The 25107-nt window shown below is 37.4% G+C and overlaps 1 protein-coding gene across 2 annotated transcripts in view; it reads left to right on the forward strand.

Annotated features, from left to right (window-relative positions):
- TRAPPC12 (trafficking protein particle complex subunit 12) overlaps positions 1-25107 on the forward strand; it is a 50694-nt gene that overhangs the window by 22612 nt on the left and 2975 nt on the right. For both annotated transcript variants that reach the window (XM_064707669.1, XM_064707668.1), the window contains exons 6-9: positions 1946-2058; positions 8635-8707; positions 12388-12461; positions 20097-20195. In XM_064707669.1, the coding sequence (XP_064563739.1) occupies positions 1946-2058; positions 8635-8707; positions 12388-12461; positions 20097-20195 (359 nt within the window). The remainder of the gene's footprint in view (positions 1-1945; positions 2059-8634; positions 8708-12387; positions 12462-20096; positions 20196-25107) is intronic.

Below are 25107 nucleotides of genomic sequence, written 5' to 3' on the forward strand. Positions count from 1 at the left end.
ATAGGTTTGCAATGTAGTTTGCAGCATGTCTGCAAAGCACATTTTTTTTGGCACAGAATTTACTCTTAAATTATTTTCAACTTTCTTTTTGTTGTTGTTCACTGCCTACACTGACTGTGTATCTTCTGTCATGCTAGGCACTATTCTGAATATATACATAAAATTTTTCACATCTTTTGTGACCAGTTGAATCAACTTCTGCATGTCTCTTAATAGAACTTCAAAGGTGGTTTTATTTGCTTAAAGTGTTTTCCACATATGATGATGCATGAAACTCATGTGCGCCCATTACAGGAACTCAGCAGTCAGGGAAGCCATCGGGAATAGTTAGCATCAGCAAAGAGAATTTATGTAGACATAAGTGGCTTACTGTGAAGGTCATAATTAGTGAGTCTTGTGATTAAAATTTTGTCAACCTTTAAAAAAGTCTAGAGGCAGTGACTCATTTTGTATAGCATTTACCTCTTTGACATACAAGCCTGTTAAGAACAGGTGCAAAAATCTATTTAGAAAGCTCCTGAGTCCTGTTTTTGAGAAAAGATGAGGCAAGAGGTAACTTGAGAGAGAAATCCCCTTAGAATATATGTATAGCAAATGTACATATTAAAATATTAGAAATGTGGTTATGCCTAGGAATGGCTACCTGAAACAGAAGCTAGACAAAATTAAGAGAATAAAAGGGGGTGTTTTATTGAAGGTCTTCAATAGGTACACCTTGGGCAGTCAGAGGCCTCTGAGGGGCTACACCCCAGATGGACGATAGTTGTGAGTTTTTCAGACAAAGTTTGGTCCATTTCCATTATCAGGGGTTAGTTCTCCAATTACAGTTTTAGGTAATGAAGTCATTTACTCCAAGTTTGCCGCCCCCTCCCCAGTTCACTGTTTACATCTCCTGGGGCCTGAGACAATAAGGTGTCCTTCTGGAGTTTCAGGCCTAGAGAGGAATTGTTTTGTCTGAATAGAATGGGAGAACAGTAGCTGACAGGCTATGGAGTTTTAGAGTTACACACTAAAGCAGTACAGTATCTGAAAAATATAAAAGCTAAATTGTAAGGCAGTGGTGGCATGATATTTTGCAAGGCGTATATCCCCATTATGCCAGCTTTGATTTGGTTTCACTAGTGGTGTTTAGTTTATGTTTGGTGTTGTTGTCTGTGTATCAGAATTATGCAGTTACCTGAAAGAAGGATGTTGCACACGTTTGGGTTCAGGTAAACTCCTGAAACTGCCTGTGAAGTCAGCCTGGATGCCCATAAGCATAGACAATGAGATCATTGGCACTACTGCTACTAATTATAATTATAATAATTGAATAATAACAATGATGATAATAATAATAACAACAGTAGTGGTAGGAATAAACTAGTATTAATTTCTTTTTCTCCTCAAATATTGCTTAAAATTCCCTATTCTTTGATGTTTTAAATGAACCAGAAGTTACACAAAAGTATGCCAAGAGGTTTTCCATGCCCTGGTTATATCTCTTTCAGAGACATACTTTGAAGGCCAGTAATTCCATCTTATTTCTTCCACATTGGGTGTGAAATATACATAATTATTAAATGAAAGTAGAAATGTAGCTGCAACTAAAGTAAAGTTCATTTTTTTAATCCTTCATTTTAATGGTTTGAAGACATTTTAAATGAAACATTATACTTCCCAGTACAACTTGGTTTTGAAAATTTGAGTTAGGTGCACCTTCTTCTTGCCTTCTTGATTGTGGTTTACTTGTGTTCAAGATGTTTTAAACATGTCACATGATATAGCTGAAAAGAAGTTTCCTGTTTTCTCATCTTTCACAGTTTTCATCAGTAGAAGAAAAAGATATGAAGGCAAAATGGACTTTGTGATATAAGCACTAGTGAGACATACCTTTTTTATCATAGGCAAATCACAAACTGATCATTATAGCAAACACACTTAACAAAATTAATTGTGTTTCTAGGTTCCATGGTTCCTTTCTCCATGCGGATTTTGCATGCTGAACTTCCTCAGTACCTAGGAAATCCTCAGGAGTCACTTGACAGACTGCACAGTATGAAGATCATTTGCACCAAGGTAACAGCATCTCTAGGCACTAACATCTCCTAATATTTAAGAAATAAATTTTACTGTCCTTATAAAGAACATTAAGTTTCAATTATGACATTTTTTACTTCATCTTGATGAAAATAAGAAGTTTGCTATTAAAAGTAATGAAGTGCCTCTTGCATTTTAAGAGAGATCCTTCTCTTCTCTGTGGTAGCTCTGGCTCAGTTGAGTAGAGCAGAGGACAACATTTGTACTTTTGCCAGACAAGATGTGAAGCACAGTAAGCAGATGTATTTAAGGACGAGTAGGAGAGATTTCTGTCCTTCACTCAGCTGTGTCCAGCTTGCTGAAAACAGTTGTTAATGACCTTGATCCTTCAGAAATAGTCCAAATAACTGGTTTTAGAAACAACAGTCATTTAGGAATATAAATACAACCTGCTGTGTTTGGCTGGGGTTTTTGTTTTGTTTTGTCAAATGCTATAATAAAAAATTGTGGCCTAAATTATAACATGGGATTTGTCACTGCTAACATGGGATTTGTCAGTGCTGAAATTGGAGTCATGGTGTTGTGAGCGCTAACTTTGTCCACTAAAACCAGCTGAACCATAAATATTTGTCCTTAAATGTTTTTCTTCACAGAAGTCTTTCCCAAGTAGTCTAATGTACCAGTGAGCATGAATTTTACAATGTGGTAAACTGTAGAAGAAATGCAACATTATTGCTTTATCTATGACAGTTTTAGGATAGATACATAAGATAAACACGTGTGATTACTTTTCATTTTCATTATTCCTTGCAAGTTTCCTACATTTGCTCCTTAAAATAACTTGATAAGGGTAGTGGAAGGATTTGATAATTGCCAACTGTGTAGCTGTAATGGCATTAAGTGTGTGACATCAACTTTCTTCTAATACAGTAATATGTAGGAGAACCAAATGTTTACTGTAAAAAGCCCAGTTCTTCTTATTATGAGGGAGAAAATTGAATTGTTTAGGTAATAAGAAGTGAAAGTGGCATTTTTTTGCAAAGTTGGAAAGAATTGGTTTGGAAACTGTTGAGAAATATATCCAATTTGGCCAAGAAGTGGTACTTCTTAGCATTTGAAGACTGCTGTTACCTCTCATCTAGTATCACTGTCCAGCTATTCTCTCCAGCCCTCTTCTTCATAAACAGTCCTCAATTTGAAGTAATTCCGTTCTTGTAGGAAATGCCATGCGCCTCTATTGCAGGATTTCATTTCAGTAACATTTGCCTGCCCCAGTCTGCAGCACATCAGCTCTTTCACATCTTGGGTTTATGCAATCTGGTATCAAGTGCTACACTGCCTGCCCTCAGTCATGAAGGTGACACTAGGTTCCAAAACTAAACTGGTTTCTAAGTTCCTGAATCTTGTAACAAAGAGTAAAAACTGAATGTGAGCGAGGGAGTGACTGCTGAGCGGGGCATCCATCAGCTGTCTGGCAGACTAGATCTGGCCATATCTCAGTTACAGTGTAATCAGCCATGATTCTCTGCAGATTAAAGATTGCTGGTCAGTAGAGAAATGAAATAAAAGGAAATTAACTCTGTCCCCACACACACACACTCCTTTACAAGAACTTGAACTCATCTACAGCTTTGAGGTGGCTCTGCCTCTGATGTTTCTCTACAAGTGCATATCCTTAGCGCATATCCAGTGTACAAAGGAAGCTTGAAATACAATACAACATTTTGTTTGAACATAAACTAGGCTGATTATTTGTTTAAATAAGGGAAACACAATATGGTGGAGAAGATGAAATAGAAATAGAGTTACAAATTAATAAAAATTTCCCTGCCCACTAAGTTCTTGAAGAACTTAGTTCTCGGGTCTCTTTACTCTTGTTCTCAGTCCATCAATTGCGAGTGACCTGTTATCCCTTGTACCCTTGGAGAAAGCTGCTTCAAAGCTTGCTCTCCATCTTCCAAAAGCTCTTCTGAGGAGTCTCTTCTTCTCTGCACTTGGTGTTGGTTCAGAGATTGTCACCTCTTTGCCTCTGCCTTCCTGTGTCTGAGTTTGCATGGTTTCCCCTGTGTTAGTGTGCTCAGTTGCAGCAAGAAAGACAACAATATTCCTTTGGTCCTGACAGCTTCCTCTGAGGCAGGATATGGTAGCCAGGACAAGCTATTGTCTGTGCTGATGGATGCTTCTTTTTAAAGTACAGTAGACAGATAACTACTAACAAATAAAACATCCTTCTTGGAAATATTTCTGATCAGTTATTCTAGATACCTCATTCCAGATTACTTCATTTGTTTGCATTCATTAAATACCTTAGTTTTTGGAGAAATTCAAGGACAACTGTAGAAAGAAGAGTGTGAAAAAGGACAGCTTGTAAACATAACTGTGTTTTTAAAGACAATTGTGAATTGGTGGCAGTTTAGCCATTTGAATCAGGGCTGGCTGATAAAGAACATTGTTTATATATATTCTGATTTTTGTATAGAAAAAAATCAGAACTGTTTTGTTGTTTGTGTAATAATTTCAATCTCAACTGGAATGTTCAAGAATATGGTTCTAATACTTAGGAAAACCCATGGCATAACTAAGAAAATAACATAAAGGATGTACACTCATTAGTCTTAATATTTGTATGTGACACTTGGGAACCATTTGGGTTATAACAGAATTAATTGGGGAGCTTTCAACCAAAAGCCTCTAGTGTTTTACCTCCCTATTTTAAAAAGTGGAAAAATAATCTTTGGTCATCCGTATTTACAGAAGGGCATACGAATCATCATTATGTAAATGAGATGATCTTGGAGTCATAAAAGCTAGAAGAAAGAAAAGACCTATTAGCTCACCTAGTCTGTCTCTGCAATGCAAAGTTGTTTTGTAGTTTTTAATGAGCCAGCCTATGGTGCTGAGGCCACATCCCCTGGGAGGTTATTCCAGGCTAATGGTAGTGCATTCTGATCATAAGAAAATTTGTCTCTGTATTTCATTTCTCTTTCTTAATGAAAGGGTGAGGGTTTTTTTCCTATTCAATACTTGATTTTAATCTGCTAAATTCTTTATTGCTTTTGGTTGTATATATTCTACAGACACCTGTCAACTTCAGATTAACCATTCAATTTAAAAGATGGAATGGTATTTATTTTGGTTACTTGGTCTTTACAGCCTCCATCTACTTACATATCTCTGGTACCTGAAGCAGGATTGAAGGTTGAGTGGAAAAATGTTATTTTAATTTTTCCTGAATATATGTTTCCATGTTTTTTTTCCTGCAATGATGTTTTTTACCTTTTCCAGTAAAAAACATTCCTGCAAGTGTCTAATCTAATCTGGTTAGATATTTTGCATCTTCTTCTATATGAACAACATTTGGGAAAGAAATTATCTGCAGTGTCAAATGGGTGTTATAGACTGGGAGAGGAGTCCAGTGAAATTGTTGCAGTCTGTGTTACTGCTGGTCTTCCCAATATGAACTGCCTCAATGAGTTGTTACACCGCTAAGTCTGCCTTCAAATAAATGCTCTTTAAACAGCCAGGCAATAAGAATAACAATAGTAACTTAAATCACAAAACGATTTGTTCTTTTCAAGTGTTCATTTGAAAACATAGGCATCATCAATTTAGTGCTAATTGTGCTAAAGACATGCTAAAAATGCATAGCTGGAGACCAAAATGTGGAAAGGACAACTGTCAGGCTAAATGTAAATTCTTCTTGTCTATAAGTACCTATGCTTCCCTAGATGCCTGAGGGAGAGCTGGAAATTTACACATTTCATAGCATATTTCACTTTTAAACCCTAATCCCTCAACTGCCAGAGCAGTTGGACTCTTCTACCAGGTGAGTGGAGCAGTGGCAAGTGGTTTAACACTCTTGCTTCCTAAAAAGGCCTCTGGAAGTGTTACCTTGGCAAAACTTGTCAGAAATACTTTGTGCCATTTGCCCATCAGCCACAGCTTCTGTAGTTCTACCACTCTCCTTCATGAGTAGTTATGTTCCTCCCTGGCCCTTTCATACACACTCTTCCATATCTCCTGGCCTTCTGTTTTACTCCCAAATTGGTGAACTCAGTCTTTTTGAACTTTTCAGTCTCTTTGAACTTCTCAATCTCTTAGGTTTGATTACAATAAGCTTCTAGCGGCTAAGGTAACATAAGTTTTCTGGTTTTCATATGTTACTTCAGTCTAGAGGGTATTTGTCTTGACAAATGTTTTTAAGTTCGTAGAAACTATGATCACCCTGTACCAGTCTGAGTACCCAAAAAAGCCACAGTTCCAGAAGCACCAAAAAAGGCTGAATGGTGGTATGCATGTATTAGCAATTCTGGCATACAGGCATTAATAGATAGGGAGTGAAACAGAAGACTTGGTGAAGTAATACTAGCCAGTGAAACTAATTAGTGTGCATAACAATAAGTGTTCAAAACAAGAAAAAGCACAGGTCATATGTAAAACTGATTAATTAAATGTAGAAGTGTTCAATCATATTTTTCTTCATAGTAGGAACATGGGTGGTTAGAGCTATGTTGTGTGATATTGCTAGAATAAACAGTTTGCCACCTAAATATTTCATACTGATTAAATGCAATCATTTACACTGAGAAGCTGTCAGAATCATTAATGTTACTATTAAACAATTATTGGAAAATGGGGAAATGCCCAAATACTGGAAAACTGCAGGTGATGTTTTTGTACTTAGGGGCAAAAGAGAGGTAAACCTAGGGAATAAAACAATTAGCCTCAAATTATCACCAAGCTCTGTTTTAATGATGTTGAGCTTGAGGTCACAGCTAGATATCCCCAAGTAATGTCACAGAATGGTTAATGTAATACTCTAATTGTATGCTAATAACTAATTCTTCCTTTTTTTGGTTATGTTAGTGACAATGTTTTCAGAGAAATCCATTGTCTTTTTAAACATGACCGCATGTTGCCTTGATCAAGGCCCCTCATTGTATTTATACCATTTAAAGAGTAGGAATGTCAGGCCTTACCGAACCTGAGAGGAAATCACTAGATATTTTGTAGGGGAAGAGAAAGATCAGGGTTTTTAGACCATAGAAAGTATATTATAAAGTGGTTTGGATTTGTGGGACAGAAGAATATGGGGTTTTTTTCTGACAAGGTTCTTATTACACACTAGCATCTAACACTGAAAGGTGGCACTTTGATTTCTAAGTGATTTCTAGGTGGCTGCACTGCTTTTGAAAGTGGGGCTGAGAGTCAGTCTTGCAGGCATACCACTGCCAGCTCATAAATTGCCACCTGTCAGCTAAGCTGCAGTACCTACTGGTGTATGCTCCTAGCCTCTCAAAATCTGAGATAAGGCAGCTCAGTCTAGCCCGCTGACCAAAGCTTACAGTAAACCATATTACCTTGGATTTGTCATGGCCTAACAATTCTTACCAGGAAAATTAGCCTGCCTCAGCTGGCAGGTGGTAAATGTTCTACATTCATTGTATGTCTCTCCTTGCTCTTAAGTTCTTTGTAGCTGAATTAATGAACTTAACTTCAAAACTTCACTCTAGTCTGTGAAATCTCATAGGGCAATTTCTTCCAGCTAAATATTTCTAAAATTGGTGGTATGAGATGAGTTTCTGGAGGTACAGATTATCTTGATTGGCTGTAGAAAATGCCAACACACTTTCCAAGGCCAGATTAATTCTATCAGTCTTTTTTTTTTGAGGACTTCTTCTGTTGATTTTAAGTGTACTTTGTTGGTTTAGGAAAAGACAGTTACTTCTTATACTGCCAGAAGCTGAAAGCTACTTTATTTGGAAGTGTGCTCAGTCCCCAGAAGAGGCAGTGCCTTCTATTTCCTTCGTTGGGTAACCACAGTGGCTGATGAGCCAGCAAGTGGTGGTTTTTTGAAGGAAATCTCAGGTATTACTCTACAACCAAAGTTATACATCTGTAACATGAAAAATGGGGTCATCTGTGGGAATTGGAAAATGAATTTGGAGAATCCTAATGGAATTAGAAAAAGGAAAGTTGACTTGTGTTTCAAATGGAGCCTCGCATCCATACTTTAAGTGCTTCAGACACAAGCTTCATTAAGTATACATTTCCATGCTTCCAATAAAACAACAAATGTTTCATTCACTCAACAATTTACATGATTTTAAATTTACGATAAATTTAAAAAAAAACAATAATCCCTAAAGTTTGAGAAGGAAATTGTAGTATGACCTAAGAGGAATACTTCGTTAAAGACAAAACCATGAAACTAAGGAAACTAAAGCCCATACTTAGGGAGAGGTCAGGAGGCTGTGGCCTTCTCTGAAAAAAATCAGTTTTGACTTTCACAGTGGTCATTTCATTTAATGTTCATTCTCTCGTGGAGCGTATTTCCAGTTTTACTTAAGAAAATGTGTATGACCCCAGAGTGTGCTGACATTTAATGTTCTGTGAGTATCATAATTTGCACTCTAGCATCCTTCTACAGTATGATGACTTTCTTACTTTGTGCAATTGATCTAGCTATGGTAATAAACAGTAATTTTGAACTGTACCTAGTTGAAGCATTCCTGCATGAATTGGTTTACACAAAGACTGTCCATTGTAGATAATTTGCATTAAATATATAGTGCTGTTTAAACTCATGTTGCTACTTTAAAAAAATTACTACAGATACTAGAAAATTTGGAACAAGGCTTAGCTGAAGATGGAAGTATGACTAACATTACACAGGAGAACAGACAAGGTAGGTATTAAACATTTTTTTCACGGACAGTGTGTTTTTATTGCTTGCCTAAGTGTGCCAGAAGTTTTCACAAGACTGCCCCAGACTGGTTACAACTGTAGTTTTTTAATCTTATAGCCTACTCAGCCCCTGAAATGATACACTTTGTACTACTTTTTGCTGGAATTAATTTCACAGTTTTGCCTTTGATCAGATTTGTGCAATCAATCAATTCTTTTTCTTACTTAGGAGAAACAACATGGCTGTTATCCTTCAGTGATGAATATATAAGTGTGTTGCTTTTGCAACTAGATAGGTGTTTCATCTTAAGCCTTGGCTGACTGACTCCTCTCACACCTCATGCCTGCCATCCACTCAGTTTTTTCAGACTGAGCTACCACCATACAGTGGCTTCTCTGGCTTGGGGTGCTGCTGCACAGATGGCTGAGTCTCACTGTGGCTGCATGGTACTTGGACTCCTGAAATATCTAAGGCACTCTTTAGAATAATATTTAGATTATATAGAGCTATGTCATCATTTTCATGATTGGATATACAATTATGTTTTCTCCTGTTCTTAGTGATGTTGCTTCGATAGTTTAGGGCGAATTACTGCACAAAGAAAGGTGTCCAGGACAAGCTTTTTTTTTTTACAGAATTTATACTTATGAGGTCACTTGAGTATACTTGAAAATTACACAAGAGGAAACATTTTAGGCATTGCTATGGATTGTATGGACCCCTTGTGATGCCTAGCAAGTTCAAAATGCGCACACCAAGAAAACAAAAAACTTTCACCTTTAGCTTACAGTCTGAGAAATGTTACCAAGTTCTTTCTAAGAGACCATTCACACAGAGCCCATGGAAAGTCTAGCTCTGAGATAGAAGAGGCTGGATAGTGTTAATAGCAGAAAAAAGTTATAAATAATTCCTTAAACTGTCTGTAAGGAAGGGTGCAAACCTGTTTGAACTTTTTTTCTACCTGCTCTTCAATTTGACTGGATGTGAAAGTTGCTTTAATATGTCACCGTACCTGACTTGATTCACCTTGTGAATGCATCCTAAAAACATGAACACATATGAGCAGCATATATTATAAAGATATTTGCACATATAGTCAAAAGAATACATTTACAACTCTTCTCATAATGTTTAGGAAAAATGGAAATAATCTTACATTGAAGTTAGACACAGCACTTCATGAGTTCCTGTTCTTTTCTCTTGTACTTTTTTTGCCTCTGTTCTTCTGCTTATTTTTCCCTGTTAGCATTTTCTGCCAGAATTTTCATTCTTATCTCCACATCTTTTGTTTTTTACAACTTTAAAAGCAATGTGTTGATCCTCCTTTAAGGTACAAGGACTTTTTACAAGCTGAATCATAATCCTGTGTCCTGCAGTCTGCTTCACTCATGGCTCCTTGCTTTTCCTCTCTGCTTCAGAGCTCAGATGGCCTCAGGAGGAGACATAGTTAGAAAAGCAGCAGCTAGTAGTTATCAAGAGACATGGCTGCAAAAAATTTGGAGCGATCTTCACTTGTCTACTGTGCAGCTGCCTCTAGGTTTAAGACTGCCAAAAAGCCCAGGGGACATTTGCAGAGGCTGTTGACTGCTGTTGTCTGTGGAGGTCAGCCAGGTCTGCTCCCTCTCTGCTTCATCTCTGCATTTGGAGCTCCAGGAGGCTGATAATGGGTTTGCTTTTTTTCATTTGAGACTTGCTGAAGCAAACCTTATTAACTTTATGTGGAGACAGCCCTAATTCATTATGGGGATTATGCTTAGCATGTAATTTCCATGCTGCTGATGTAAGAAGGTGCAACACCAATCAACTTAAGATGTGCATCTCTAGCCTCGAACAGAGCACCTCATTTGCCAGATTTTCAGCAGACAGAGAGATTTAGCGTTGCACCACTTGCCTGGTAACACATTCTGTAAGATGCCAATTTTGTAACTTCACAGTGCCTATTGAAATGAACGGCAGTGTGGAGTACAGAGACCTTGATGAAAAAAAGGAAAAGCAAATGCTTAGAGTAGAAGCATGGATGCATGGACCTGCAGAGAGTGTTTCAGGCATCTCAGTAAAACACAGTCATCTGCTGTTGGGTTTTGGTTTTGTTTACTGCTTTGCAGATTTTTTTTAACCCCTTGTCTCAGTGCTTAGAAGCCTCATCACACAGAGCTACAGAATTTCCAGGTCAGGTTCCTGTTCAGTTTATAGCACAGGCTGAAGACATCTGGTTTGCCTACTTTGCAGTCCTTTTTTGAGAACTGTAGCTGGTGCTATCTGATTGATAATATGAAATCTGGATGTCTTACGGTGTAGGAATCAACATCTAGTTTGTTGTCACCTAACTCCTACAAAACTGAATGTGGTGACCAAACTATGAGAACATGCAAAAAAAAGAGATATTTACTTAAGTGAGATAATGAAGGGCAGTTATTTAATTATGTTTGGATTTTACAGATTCTCCTAAGGAAAGAAAAAAAGGAAATGTGTCATGAAGTATTTATTCATGGTTTGCAGTATCATCTCCATTAGTAGCACTCCGGATGTGTGGTCCCAGGGGAATTTCTAAAACAAAAGCTAGGAGAAATGAATGATTGGAAGGTATAGTGGATGAAATACTGGGTTCAGTGTTGGACCCTACATTATAACCCTCTTTTTGACGAAGATAATTTGCAAATATTTATGGGTTGGATTTTTTTTTATTGTTGAAGAGGATGGAAGGATTTTTCCTTTTTAGGAAAGGTGATAGGCATTTCACCAAGCTCTTCTTATTTGTAATGATTTCTTTGTGTGCTGAAAGAATTATCTGTGTAATCTGCCATGCTTTCATCAGTGACTACATTAATGATACAAATGAGTGGTCTCAGCTATCACAATTTTATTGAAATAGCCTCTTCTCCCTTCCCCCCACTCTCTTTCAAATCATTACAGTGACCTTGACAGCTGATTGACTGAGATACATATATTTTTCAAATGGACTAAATGAATTGTCCTAATGTTTATTTTTGAGGATTAGAGAAATATTTCTGGCATTGATCTATGGTACTGTAACACGAGAGAAAATAAGGGTCTGTGTGCACTGTTCTCTTACAACATCAGGAGTCTGTCTGCAAAGCAAAAGGAAGAAATCTGCTGCAGCTTTTAATGCCTGCAAGCTCCAGGAGAATAGGGAAAGCAGACAAGCTTGGCAGATTTTTTTCAGCATATCTCTCAGCCAGAGGCAAGCACAAACAGTCCCAGACTCAGACATTTCTCACTCTGCATGTTTTGGCTCTTAAATGACATTCTAGCTATGTTTGATTTTTTAATTTATCACATTTAATGCTGTCGATTACATGTTTTTAAACTGTTGCTCATTATCGCTTGAATCCTTTTATGCACCTTTTGTTCTGATGTTGGAAAATGTGTGGTTTATTTTGGTGTTTAATATTTGGCCTGAGCTGAGAGCTGAGTGACTGTCTATTGCTCTACATTTTTGCCTTGTCTATGGTACCCACAGCTGCTTGAGCAATTCCCTTGGAGAGATGCAGAATTCTCTGATGCTGCAGCAGGGCTGAGGATTAAAAATTCTAGGCTAAACCCCAGTGGTGTTAACGAGGGGGACCTTTCAAAATCGTAATTCATAGGACCAATAATTGATGGCAAGAAAGAACCTCTAATTTATTTGTGCAAATTCACAAGCTGCTCTTATTTTGCAGCCTCTGTTCAGCTGTGGAGGTCACGTCTGGGCCGGGTGATGTACTCCATGGCAAACTGTCTGCTAATGATGAAGGTACGTGGGTGGCAGAACTGCAGAGGTACCGTATATTCCAGAATAGAATGTCAGAGAAAATGCCAGTGAATTACTGGTGCAGAGATAAGGGAAGACTACCTGACAGTACATTAAGGTTTTGCTTAGTGAAGAATTAATTAGGCTTAATAATGTCTTATTTAATAGATAGCTATTTGCAGTAATGTTCTTTGGGAGCATATCTGTACTTATTTCTCCCCAAATCATCCTAGAGAACATGCAATAACAATACAGAATTTGCATTTTTAAATTGAATTTTTCAAACACTTAACTAAATGCTCTAATTAAAAGCAATTATGTGCTCTCCCTTTTTCAAACTGTGCACTAGGAATGTTGCTCTGTTTGTGAGGTTTAATAACGCTGTAGCTTTTGTATCTGATAGAGATCCGAAACATCTAAATACATCCTCCCTTGTCAACTGATCTCAGTTGTAATATGTCTTCTTTCAAGTTTAAATCCTCACTAGTGGGTAGGGGTGGAAGAGAATGCAATAAAAGCAAAAGTGACTAGCTGTCACTGCTGGGGTTTTCTGCCTTGATTCCTCCTTACATTTTTTAACCAATTGTGTTCCGTTTGGTGCAACACTCAGCTTCTCCTTGTATTCTGGAAGCAGAAATAAAACTACTTCTGCCGGTCCTGTTGTGGTCAGGAAAACAGGGGTGTCACCATTCTTGCAGCAAGCTGCTGTTACTCTGAGCCTGACTGTGCTCTAGAAATCAATTAGCAGCAGCAGCCTTGGAGCAGGGATGTCAGCAGTGGAATCCTCACAGGCCAAGATTTGCACTCCTGGCTCCCTGCTCTTCAATTACCCAAGGTCATGCCAGACCTGATCATCTGATGTTTACTGAGCTACTTCCCAAACAAGGCTCCATTCTTGATATTACAATACCTCAAAAAAGTATGGTTTGGTTTTTTTTTTTTGGTTTTTTTTTTTTTATATAAGAGCCATCTATACAGCTTTACTTGAAATGGAATATTCTTGTTGTGGGAATTAGGGGAAACACACATTTATTTTCATGATTATGTTGTAATAAGAACATTTCTGTCTTGCATAGAAATAATTGTTCATTAAATCAATTTGTCTTTTGAAGTAGGTACATGACATAGGCTCATTTTTTAAATCATTCTCTTTTTCAGTAAACAAGTGAAGAAAAGCATGAACTGCTATCCCAAACAAAGTAGAATATATAAATAAAAATAGTGGCATATATATTTTCAAGAACTTCACTTTACTTTTTGCAGTGAATTCTTTTTTAACTCGTGTTTTTCATGTGTACACACAAATCTACATGCACACACAGTTCTCACCTTCCTCTGGTTTGATCTTGTTAGCGCTATTTTCTTTGAGTAACAAATACATTTGTGAATACCAATTATCATCTTTTTGGAAATTATATTTCAAAAATATGGCAGCTCAGATACTTCTTAAGACCAGTTGTATTTAGGGCCTGTCTCACAGCTGTTGAATTAGAAATTTATGATTCACAGTAACTTCCAAATTACCCACAATTGCATGTTAATGCATAATTACTTCCATATGAAATTTGCATTTCAGTGAATTGGCTATAGAGTACCTGTGAGTCTTTCAGTTTTCAGGAATATCCCCAGACCCTTCTAACATGCAGCAGTCCTGTAGTCATCTTCTCCACCTTCCAGAGTATTCAGCATGAATCTATTCAGATTAGTTTTAAACACACTTTTGTAAGTTCTCCCATTATCAGTTATATTCATTTAACACGGTTCCACCCTTTTTTGCTGTTGTATGATATACTTTAAAAACTGCATTTGTTTTTATTCGAGTGTTTCAAGTGTGTGTAATTTAAGAAAAAACGATTTCATTCTCAAAGTCAGCACCATCTATTGCCATCTAGTGACCATTTACAATATTGCAGCACTGTGCTTGATCCCCGCGTACTGTTAGGTGATGGAATACCTTGGGCAAGTAGTTGATGATTATAATAATAATTTATTAAAGTAAAACGGTGTGACTTAGGTATGAAAAAAAACCCCAAACATATTATCTTACTTTTACTGACCTCTTTCTTTTGCCAAAAAAACTACAGTAGTATTTAACAGGGAACAATCTTGTCAGGATTGACACTTGAAAATTTAAAAAAAATCCACCTTGATTAGATGTTTTCCCTATAACTATTTAAATCTAAATTCTTTAGCCTCAATTCTTGATTAGGTTTATTTCATGTCGTATCTTTTCTGCATTACTTACGTGAATCAAAGAATTCTGTTTATGTAGTGTAATGATTTTTTCCTTTTTAAATAGGTCTCATTTGTTTCATAGTTAAACATCTCCTTAAATTTTGAGATGGAGGGTTATCTTATTTTAGGGTAGAAAGTGAAGACCAGGTGGTTCACCCAGACACAGGAAATGAGTCATGTCTCCTACACCCGGGGGATATCCTTCCTAGGTACTGAGCTCTGCCTGCTGTGTCCCTTTATCCGTGTGACCAGTGACAGTTTGGTAGTAGTTCAAGGCAGTCTTTCTTTCCTGTTCATCTCCCTTTCTTTGTATAACCTTTCTTAACTGTGTTCTGCCTTCTTTCTGTGCACCATTGTTGGACTTAACCAAATGACAAAGAAATGGTGGATCCCAGTTCTATCAACTGATATGAAACAGCATTCTTGTTTCCTGTGAATAAGGGGAAACTTCAGGATAGATGTGGAAATACAGCAGGAGGAGAAGGGGAGGCCATATAACCTCTCACTGTAGACTTCCATTTACAAGAACTGTGGGCTTATGTCACTATGAAAGCATGTGCTGCATATAGCAGCATGAGGGGAATATTAATTTAACATACAGCTGATGATGTGCATTGTTTCATTTCAAAAGTTTATCTGCAAAATGCTTGTCACTTACTAAATCACCATGGAAGTGTCTTAAAAACTTTTTAAGTTCTTTTCATCTGAGGTAAAATCACTTTTGACATCATCTTACCAGACTTTGCTCTCTCTAAGGAATAAACACTTAAGTATTTTCCATATATATTATAAATGCACTCTAATTAAAGGCATATTTTGTGCTTTTTAGTTTTCTTCAGTGTTGTGTTAGCTTTTGTAGAACTTGCCCTTCATAAAACAAAAGCATTAAAATTGATTTTAATCTGAGTAGAATACAATTAAAATGGTACCTAGAAGGAGGTAACAGCTTGTGCTAGTGACACAAGGGAATGATGCCTGAGGACTTTGGTTCCTGTATGATTTAAAGGAGGATGACTGGCTTTTGTCTGAGTGCTGCAGTACAGCTCTCTGGATTCACAGCACTGTGAATCTCTGCTTTCATAACCCTTCCACAACTGCTCTAGATGGAGAGGAAGGATAAGTTATCCCTGTCCTCTCTCCACAAAACAAAGTATTTATGAACTCCTTGTAACTAAGATTTTTAGTCTAAGGTTTCTTAAACTTATTCTCAGCATTCTACACATCAAGGTCATTTATGCTTATTTCTAATTAAGTACTTAAAGGTGGTGATGAGGGAAATATGAGAAAGTGTCATGCAGTAGCCATGAAGGGAAGTGCAGTTATACTGTGGTGCATTAGAAAAAACATACTCCAGCAAGTAGGTCCAGGGGCTTTCTAGAACTATTTTATACTATTTGCTGTCATTATATACTATTATATTTTATAATAATGTAATAATATATTATCATATACTATTAACTATTATTATACTATTTACTAGTATATGTAATGTTAGCCCCAAATTTCCATAATAAAAGAGGTAATAGTAAATGTTAGCCCCAAATTAGTAATGTTAGCCCCAAATTTCCATAATAAAAGAGGTAATAATAAAACAATAGGCCAATTCTCATTCATATCCTAAATAGTGTAACTTCAAGCCTTCTTTTGGGATTTTTTTACAAAGATATGGAAAACTGAAAGGTTCTTAATCTTTTTAAATTAAAGACCATGACAATATGTCAGCCCCATCTCTAAGTCTTAAGATCACAAACTGTAGTCATTGGGGTTTTTACTGGCAATACTTAATATGTTTTACTCCTCACAACCACACCTTTTATCAATCAAGATTTAACTTCTCAGAGGAGGTGTGTATTTATCATTCCACCAGACAATCTTTGTTGTGTTATGTCACATTAGCAAAACTGTGAATGGGAACAGTCTTTAGTAAGTGAGACCAAATATCATCTATTTTACAATGTGCTCTAGCAGAAGGAACTGTCAGAGAAGAAGCCTCTATAACTCACCACAGAATAGTATTATTCTGTATCACATGTAGGATATTCAAGAAATCTCCTAATGCTTTTATCATAGTGTGAGGAGAATAATAAATGCATATTAAACTCACTGAGGGATTCACAGGTGACCACAGAATGAGGTTGTATTTAGAAGTGAGCCTAGATATGATGATGTTTCACAGTTTCATCCTGAAGCCATCCTTGTTTGTGCCTTTGGAGATACATAATTTAGTCTCTTGTCATCTCCTGGAAGAAATGAGTCCTATTCCTGTGACAGATACTGCAAGGCATGGGGTGGGTGAGCAATGTGACTTGCTGTGCTGTACTGTTGTATGAGAAGAGGGGGCAGTGACCACCAACAGAATGCACAGACTCTTAATGTTCACCTCTAGTCTCACATTTCAGGAGTTGCCAGTGTTTATGTACTTGTAATGCACATGGTGTTGGAGATAAGGATGAGGAGTGCAGAAAAGGAGGGTTTCTTTGCCTTTCTAGGCCAAATCCATGAAGCCCCTGCAGCATGGGCCTCTAAGACTTGGCTGCTTGTTCCTACCAAGGCTGACTGCTGTGTACGCAAGGGAGCCTGTGCTGATGTGGTGGTGCAAACACTGCCCACTCATGCAGCTTCTTGTGGCTGAGGCTTTTCTGCTGTCAGTTCATGCTGAGCTGTAAATTAAGCTGGCAGAAGCACTTTTCTGTCCACTTGCTGCATGGACTCGGGCTCATGGGAGTTGTTTCTGCATCAGTTGGGGATGTGATTGCAGAGCCCCAGTCTCTTATGGTTGTGCTGTGCATCTTTGTTGTGTAGCCAGAGCCTTAGAGTATGCACAGGAGTGAGCACTGCGTAAGGGGCAGCTTTAGACCACAGAATTTGATACAAAAAAATTATTTCTCTAGTGACCACATTTTATGCTTGAAAGGATAAAAATCACAGTCACAGACTATCCTTCAGATTTAGTAGATTATACTCTTGGAAGAATTACTAGGTACTGCAGTCATGACTGGGATTCCTCTTAAGAGCTAGATCAAAGAGTCCCTATTTCAAGTTTTTTATGAGTGCCTAACACAGTTGTACTCCATGATCAAGTAAGTCCTTTACTGAGAGACATTACAATGAAAATTGAAGTTTTCCTAAATCATAAATTTATGAAAAATTATGGTTGCTTTAATTTCATCACATTTGAGTTGTGATTGATAAATACATCAGCATTTAAATAAATATACTTGTGTATGTGGCACGTTGGTTTTCCTCTGAACTCTTTTTATTACCAGTAATAAGTGTGAACTTGTCATAGTACACTAGAATTGTAATAAACTCTAAATGTTAATAATTGTTCAGAATTAATCATTATAACCCCAGTATACAAGTTGTTTGCAAAAGAAGGGTCTTGCAGAGGGCTTTCCTGGACTATCTCATCTCCTGCTATTACGGACATGTAATTTCTCTCATATACAGATCAGACTCAAAAGACTTTTCTTGACTTTTTGTTTGTATGAAACAATATGTTTCAAATTGAATGGTTTGGGTCAGAACAGACCTTTAAAAGTCATCTACAATAACCTGTCCCTGCCATGTGCTGGGACCTCTTGAACTGGATTGGGTTACTGAGAGCACCAACCAATCTGACCTGAAATGTTTCCAGAGATGGAGCATGCTCTGTATCTCTGAGTAACCCCTTCTAGTGTTTCATTGCCCTCATTGTAAAAAATTCATTCCTATTATCTAGTCTAAATCAACCCTCTTCTAGTTTAAAACCATTACCCCTTGTCCTATCACAACAGGCCCTGATATATAAGCCCATTTCAGATACTGAAAGGCTGTAATGAGGTCTCCCCAGAGCCTTTTCTTCTCCAGGCTGAACAACCCCAACTCTCTCAGTGTTCCTTCCTGAGAAATGTTCCAGCCCACTGACCAATTTTGTTGCACTCCTCTGGACCTGCTCCAATACATTCATGTATTTCCTGTGCTGAGGACTTCAGAACTGGATACTGGGGTTACTCCTTTTAAGTGCATCCTCAGGAAAAGAAATTCATTACATGTGGGGAACATTGCTTCCTCAAACCAAGCAGGAGATGAAGAAAAACAACCTTTCCCAGTAGCTGTGATCACATTAGAAACAAGTTAAATGAGTACTATAATTTGACTAAGACTAATGGTAGGGCAGAGAGTATCCCAAGATGTCTGTGTAGTTTTTTAAGATTATTCTCTCTTGTCCTTTGCTTTCTAATGCCCACCGCAATTCTTGTACTAAGTTGAAGGGCAGGACTGTTGGGAAGTACTAAAGTGTTACAGCAGAGAGAGTCCTCAGCCTCTGCTTGGCCTGGCCTTTGTAAGCAAAGGAGAGTGCTCTCTGCCTCTGCTCACATTTCTCCAAGCTGGCACAGCCCCAGGCCAGTGGACATTCCTACAGCCACAGCTGGTGTCAGCACAGAGCATGGGCAGGGCCTCCCACCTCTGCCTGCCAGGCCTCGTGGCCAGGCCCTGAAAATCATGTCCTGTCGAGGTCCTTGAATTTCTGCAGCTCAACCATGAAAAGGCTGAACTGCAGGAACCAGTCACATGGGAATTTCTTTCCATTGGGAAATGGGAGCCATTTGTTTAATCCTCTATCAGTGGTCCTTAGCTGGAGGCTATGCTGGCATTCCATCTTGAGCAGGAATATCTCAATGCTGCCTCCTGCCAGCATGGCCTTTGTGCAGGTGTGATGCACCTTGCAGAGCTTTCTGGAGATCAGAACCAGGCATCCCCTCACTTAGTTTTAGCCCAAATACATTTTCTATTTAGATTACCTGCTTTTATGCAATAAGAAACCCAGTTCAGGTGAAGGGAGGGAAAATGTCCCTTATGCAGTAAAAAACCCAACAATTTGGTGGAGGAAGGGAAAATGTCCTGTTGCCCTTGGTAGTAGTGCTAGTTTGTCATCTGAAGATGTGCAGGAATTGCAGTTTCTGTCATGTGATGTTTTTCACAAGAGCATGTACACAGGCACTTCACAAAGCTTTGGAAAATAGTTTGTTAAACCATGTAAATTATACACATATTTGGAACATGGGATACTTCTCAGGTATCTATACCCCCAGTCACACTGAAGGTGCTTGACTTTCATCCTAAATCATAATCTAAGATAAAGAGTAAATGTTCAGTTTTAGTGGCTATTAGCTACAAAAAGAATATGATCCTCTTAAAAGAAAAAAAAATATCCCCTATGGATGCAGTTCCAGTATAACTGAGAAAAGACCAATGTAGTCAGTCACTAGTGCCTTCAGTGATTGATAGAAATACTGTCCCACTGACAAGTTGCAAATACTTAAATTCTACTGGAATATGTCTTTACAAAGAAGGTGACTCAAAGGTTGAGGTATTCTGAGGTTAAATACCTGATTGTGATTGTATGCTTTCCACCCTTAGGACTATGTGCTGGCTGTAGAAGCTTACCACTCTGTCATCAGATATTACCCACAGCAAGAGCCTCAGTTGCTGAGTGGAATTGGAAGGATTTTCCTTCAGGTATGCATTTTATTCTAAATTTGCTAGGTAACACTGCTGTTGATAGCTATGAGAATAATCACTGCATTTAAAACTATAGCTGTTTTTGTAGGGCATATGTCAAATTGTAGAGGCAATGCTCAAAACAAAACCCCTTCTACCATGTCATATTAGATACAATTAGGAAATATGAAGCACCTATAGTATTTAAAGTGCATTAGCAAACAAACAACATGCTGTAGAAAATTATGCTAGTATTTTATTCAAAAAGTGACATTCTGTTTTTCCTAAAACTAAGGGTAAAACTCCCATTGACATCAGTGAGACAAAATTTCACTAAAAATCTCATGTCTCACTGCCTCAGACTGCAGGCAACTCTCAGTCCCACTGTATAACTGCCAACTTCATCTAGAAAAAATTCAAGTGTCCTTCTTTTGTCCAAATCATATCCGTGAGAAGACAGGGGAGGGCACCTTAAAAGAAAAAAAACAGTATACAGAAAAGTATAATAAAAGTCCATGTACCTGTATTGAATAGCAAATAAAAACAGATTTTATTTTTCATAAAATGATGCATTTAAATAGCTATTTGATCTTTTTAATTTTTAGCATCTCATGAGTTCTTTGCAGTTCTTTCATATTTCTGATACTGATAATTCAAACTTTTCTTCTTTTATCTACTTACTCTTATTATTAATGAGAACTCTAATTTTGGATTTTCAGGTATTTACAAATGCTCTTATTTGTGACATTCCTGTAATAAAAATTATATTGAAATTGAGTAATTTACTCTTAATAGATAATTATTAACATTGCTTGCCTGAAATCATAGAATGTCATTCAAATTCAATTATGGATTTTCAGTTCTCAGCAGGAGCATGGCTTCATAATGTGTTAGACATATTTGTCTTTAAAAGTCTCTAGTTTAAAGTGGATCTCCATCACTGTGGAGCAATTTTATGATATTGGCTGTGTGCATTAATTACTGCCTAAATAGGGAACATAATAATTATGTGCATTAAAGAATGGTACGGTAAATATGCAAAATACTAAAGGAAATACAAGTTGTTAATAGTTCTGGTCTTTCTGTGAAAATGACTGTGTATGTTACTGGCACTTTCTTTCTGACAAGAGTGTCTACCCTGATGTCACACCCAAAGTCTGTTTGTCATTCCATTTGCTCTGGAGAAATTTTCACTCCCATGAGGAAAGCATCTCCTAACTTAGAGAATGATTTGAAATCACTGCCCTCCTGTGACCACAGGCCTCCTGTTCTGAGGGGTTTTACTGTCACATCTGGACATAGCAAAAGGGGTTATGAGTAGTCCTTGATATTTGCATGTGACCTAGATAGAAGTTAAAAAGAATGGTCTCTAAATACAAATATTTTCATTTCTTCTAGCACTTTAAGGAGATAAGGTTGTATTGCTTGGCTTGTTGTCTTTTGCTGTCACAAAATTTCCAGCTCTCTTTGGGGGGTACTAGTGCAACAGATGCGAGATTTTGATAAATTAGGAGAAATAGGCAGTGTCCAGTTAATCAAAACCAAGCCATTTGAATTAAAGAAAGATAAATGTGTTGCAGTCCTGGGCATCATCATTTTGGTAGGATCACTCTGTGGTAAGTGGGCACTGTTGACAAGGCACTTGCTGGAAAAAAAAATAAAATGTCTTGCAGATAAAATAGAAAAGCAGTGTTCTCATATTCAAATGTCACAACTTCTCAAAAACAAGTAGCAATTCCCAAATAACCTCAGACTCTGCTGCTGACTTTGAACATTTACCAAGAGAGGTGTAAGGCAGCCAGATTCCAGTTGCTTATGAGTCACATACACTGTTTGACAGTAGACATCACACACATAAAACTAAGCAATAAAGTGGAATAAAATGTAATTCAGGAGTTTAGCAGAAAAAAGTTGCAACTTTTTTAAACATGTAAAATTTTATTTCTTTTACTTTGATTTCTTTTTTCTTAATTAAATTGAGCTAACTACTCTAAGGCATCATGCCCTCTTTATCTTCACATGTAAGTGGAACATAAGGAAGTCTAGGTCTGATGTACAACCTTTGGCTGTTGCCTTAAAAAGTGGGAAATGAGAATTATAGAAATGAAGAATGGAGGAAAAGACAGAGTTTATCATAAAGAAATTTTCATAAAGACTGCAGTCACCTGACCTGTAAAACAGAAACAATGAATGAATTAGAGAAACAGTGAATATATTTTAGTCTCTAGGATTATATTGTGTAGCTCTCACTGACTGACCTATCCAGAATTTCCATTTGAATAAGTACATTAAGAAAAAAAATTTAAAGATGCCTGACCTTACTCTCTGCAATAAATTGCTGCAAAACTGAGTCAAAAGCAATAAAAAAATTCTAGAAGAAAACTAATCTTGGTTTCCAGACAAACAGCAAAGTTAAGCACATAGAATATAGGAGGCTCTTTGTTAGGGAATATGATTATTTGAGGTTAACAGTAGAATCTTCATTTTTATTTGATGTGCTAATTATTATTAAATACTGAAGTCATACTTTCTGAGTTAATAAGTGATAAAATTATAAATAAGTGAATAAGTGATAAAGACCACTTAAATTGGTTCAATTACTTTTATGACTAATTAAAACTAGTTATTTCTTTTAAATTATATTTCCCACCAAAACTTTTTAAAAAGTAAACTGTTTCCCCTCTGTGGGAAAAATGAGATTTAAGAGTTCAGCATGTTTGCTGAGAGAATACGAGATGCTGCTAAGAAATCAGAACTATTCATGATCACAAATAATGTGTGATTAGTATCAAAGCATACTAGATTTGGACTCATCAAGCCTCTCAGGAGAGTAAACTGGTAGCTTGCTTTAGAATTGATTGTTCTCATGGTGAAGGGATTCCCAGGCTAAAAATAGTCGAGGACAGATTCATTTACACTTTGCCAGCATTATCCTCTTCTTAAATGTAATTATTTTCTTGGTGATTTACATCTTTAGCAGGATTTATAGAGAGAAGTTGTATCCTTTGTCATTACAAGTGAACGTGTGGCATTTTCAGATGAATAATATTTGTTTTGAGTCCAGTTACATAACATCTGGGATAAATGCATCTGTTTCATTAGAAAAGACTATTAATGAGTATTCCAGAAATGCTTGGTAGATGGACAGCAATTGACACTACATCTTTGACTGCAGTGTTCAATTGGATCATCTCCTAAATGTAAAGAAGAATAATTTCCTTATGTTGTCATGGAATAAGTCTTGTAGTTAGAAGTGAAGCAGTATCTGTTGTATTAGTGGTGTTAGTAGTGGATACTGCCTCTGGGATATTCCCTTAAGGAAATTGGGAAGAAATGTAGATGAAGCCTTCAGATGGATGGATGTTTGCTGTCTCTGAAAAGTGCAGTTGGAAAGTCATTTGCTGATGACTGGAAGGAGTTGCTAGATGATCTTTTCCACAAGAATCTCTTTCGGGTTTGTAGTGTTTGTATTTTTTGGTTAGGTAGTGCTTGTACGATGAAATGTGAAGCATGCTTGTAGAATGTACAGATGATGCCAAGCTGGGAGTGCTACAGACACTATGAAGGGCAGGATCAGAATGCAAAATAATCTTGACAAGTTGAGAAGCTGAAATGTTAAATTGGCTGTGATTCAAACAGCAAAGGCAAAATGCTACCAAAGACTGGGAGTAATATACAAATACAAAATGAGAAGCAACAACAAGCCTATTTCCTGTAGAAAGGAAATAGGCTGAGAGTAAGAAGACTACACAAGGATAAACAAATTGGACTTCCAGATACTTGGCATAAAAGCAAAATTTATATTCACATGTGAAACAAAGTGATTCCTGCTTCTCACTGCTGGTGACAGACCAGTTGGATTATGGAGACCTCTTATGTGAGCGCTCAGGGAGGATGTGAAGTAACAGGAGAGAGTTCAGAGAATCCAGAAAGCGTTATCTATGAGAAAAGGGTAAACACTGCTTTGCCTGAAAATTGATTTTCATTCTAGAAGGGAATAAAAAACTTTCAAGTATATAAAAGATTGTAAAAAAAGAGGAGTCCTACATTTTTCCCTACCACTATGGGCTGACAAAAAGCTGAGGTAAAAAGTGCAGTAAGATTGGAGGTATTTTCTGATGCTAGGGCAATTTAAGAATTCTGGATTAAGTTTTCTAGTAAGTCTTGGGTTTGTAGTATCCACCATCTGAGAGCATTAAGGAGACTTTAGCACATTTGTCACAAACATTTTTCATAGTGTTCTTAAAAAAATGGGTGGTCTCTTGAGGGCCCCCTTGAATCTCTCCACCTGAGGACTGCCTGGTTTCCATGGCTTTATGCTTCTGAACTAGTTTAATTTTATTCCTTTTGATGATTTATTTTTGTCTTCTTCCATCTCTCCAGCCTGAAAAACATGCTGGTAACTTATTTTCCAAATAAGTGGCCTTCTTCAAGTATTTTTTTCATCTCAAAGAGCAATGTATGTGACACACCTTTAGGTGAAATACCCCTTCCTTTTTAGAAGTCCCCTCCCCCATTCCACTCCCTATCAGATCTGTACTTCTTTATACCAGTTTTCAGATCTCTCATTCCTTCATCCTGCTCAACTCACTCTTTGGTGTTTTTTTAATCTGCAAATGGTCCATCTTGCCAATATCCTCAATGGTCCATTGTACTGGAGTTGTTTTCTGACATATGGCGTGATGCACTGAAGTCATTGTGTGGCCCCTGGCTATGACGCAGAGGCTGTGTGTTAACCAGGTGTGGGTTCTCCTGTGGTAACTACGAGGCCACTGGTGTCTGTCTTCCCTTCCTGTGGAATCACGCCCATTTCATTGGAAGTAACTCTGACCTTTTCTCATTTACAGCTACTGTTTTGAACTGTGGAGTTAGTTACAACAGAGCTAGATGAGGATATGGGGCCTCCCTGCCCTACAGTCCTCAAGTGCTC

This window comes from Zonotrichia leucophrys, chromosome 3 (assembly GCF_028769735.1).
Source record: "Zonotrichia leucophrys gambelii isolate GWCS_2022_RI chromosome 3, RI_Zleu_2.0, whole genome shotgun sequence".
NCBI classification, from domain to species: Eukaryota; Metazoa; Chordata; class Aves; order Passeriformes; family Passerellidae; genus Zonotrichia; species Zonotrichia leucophrys.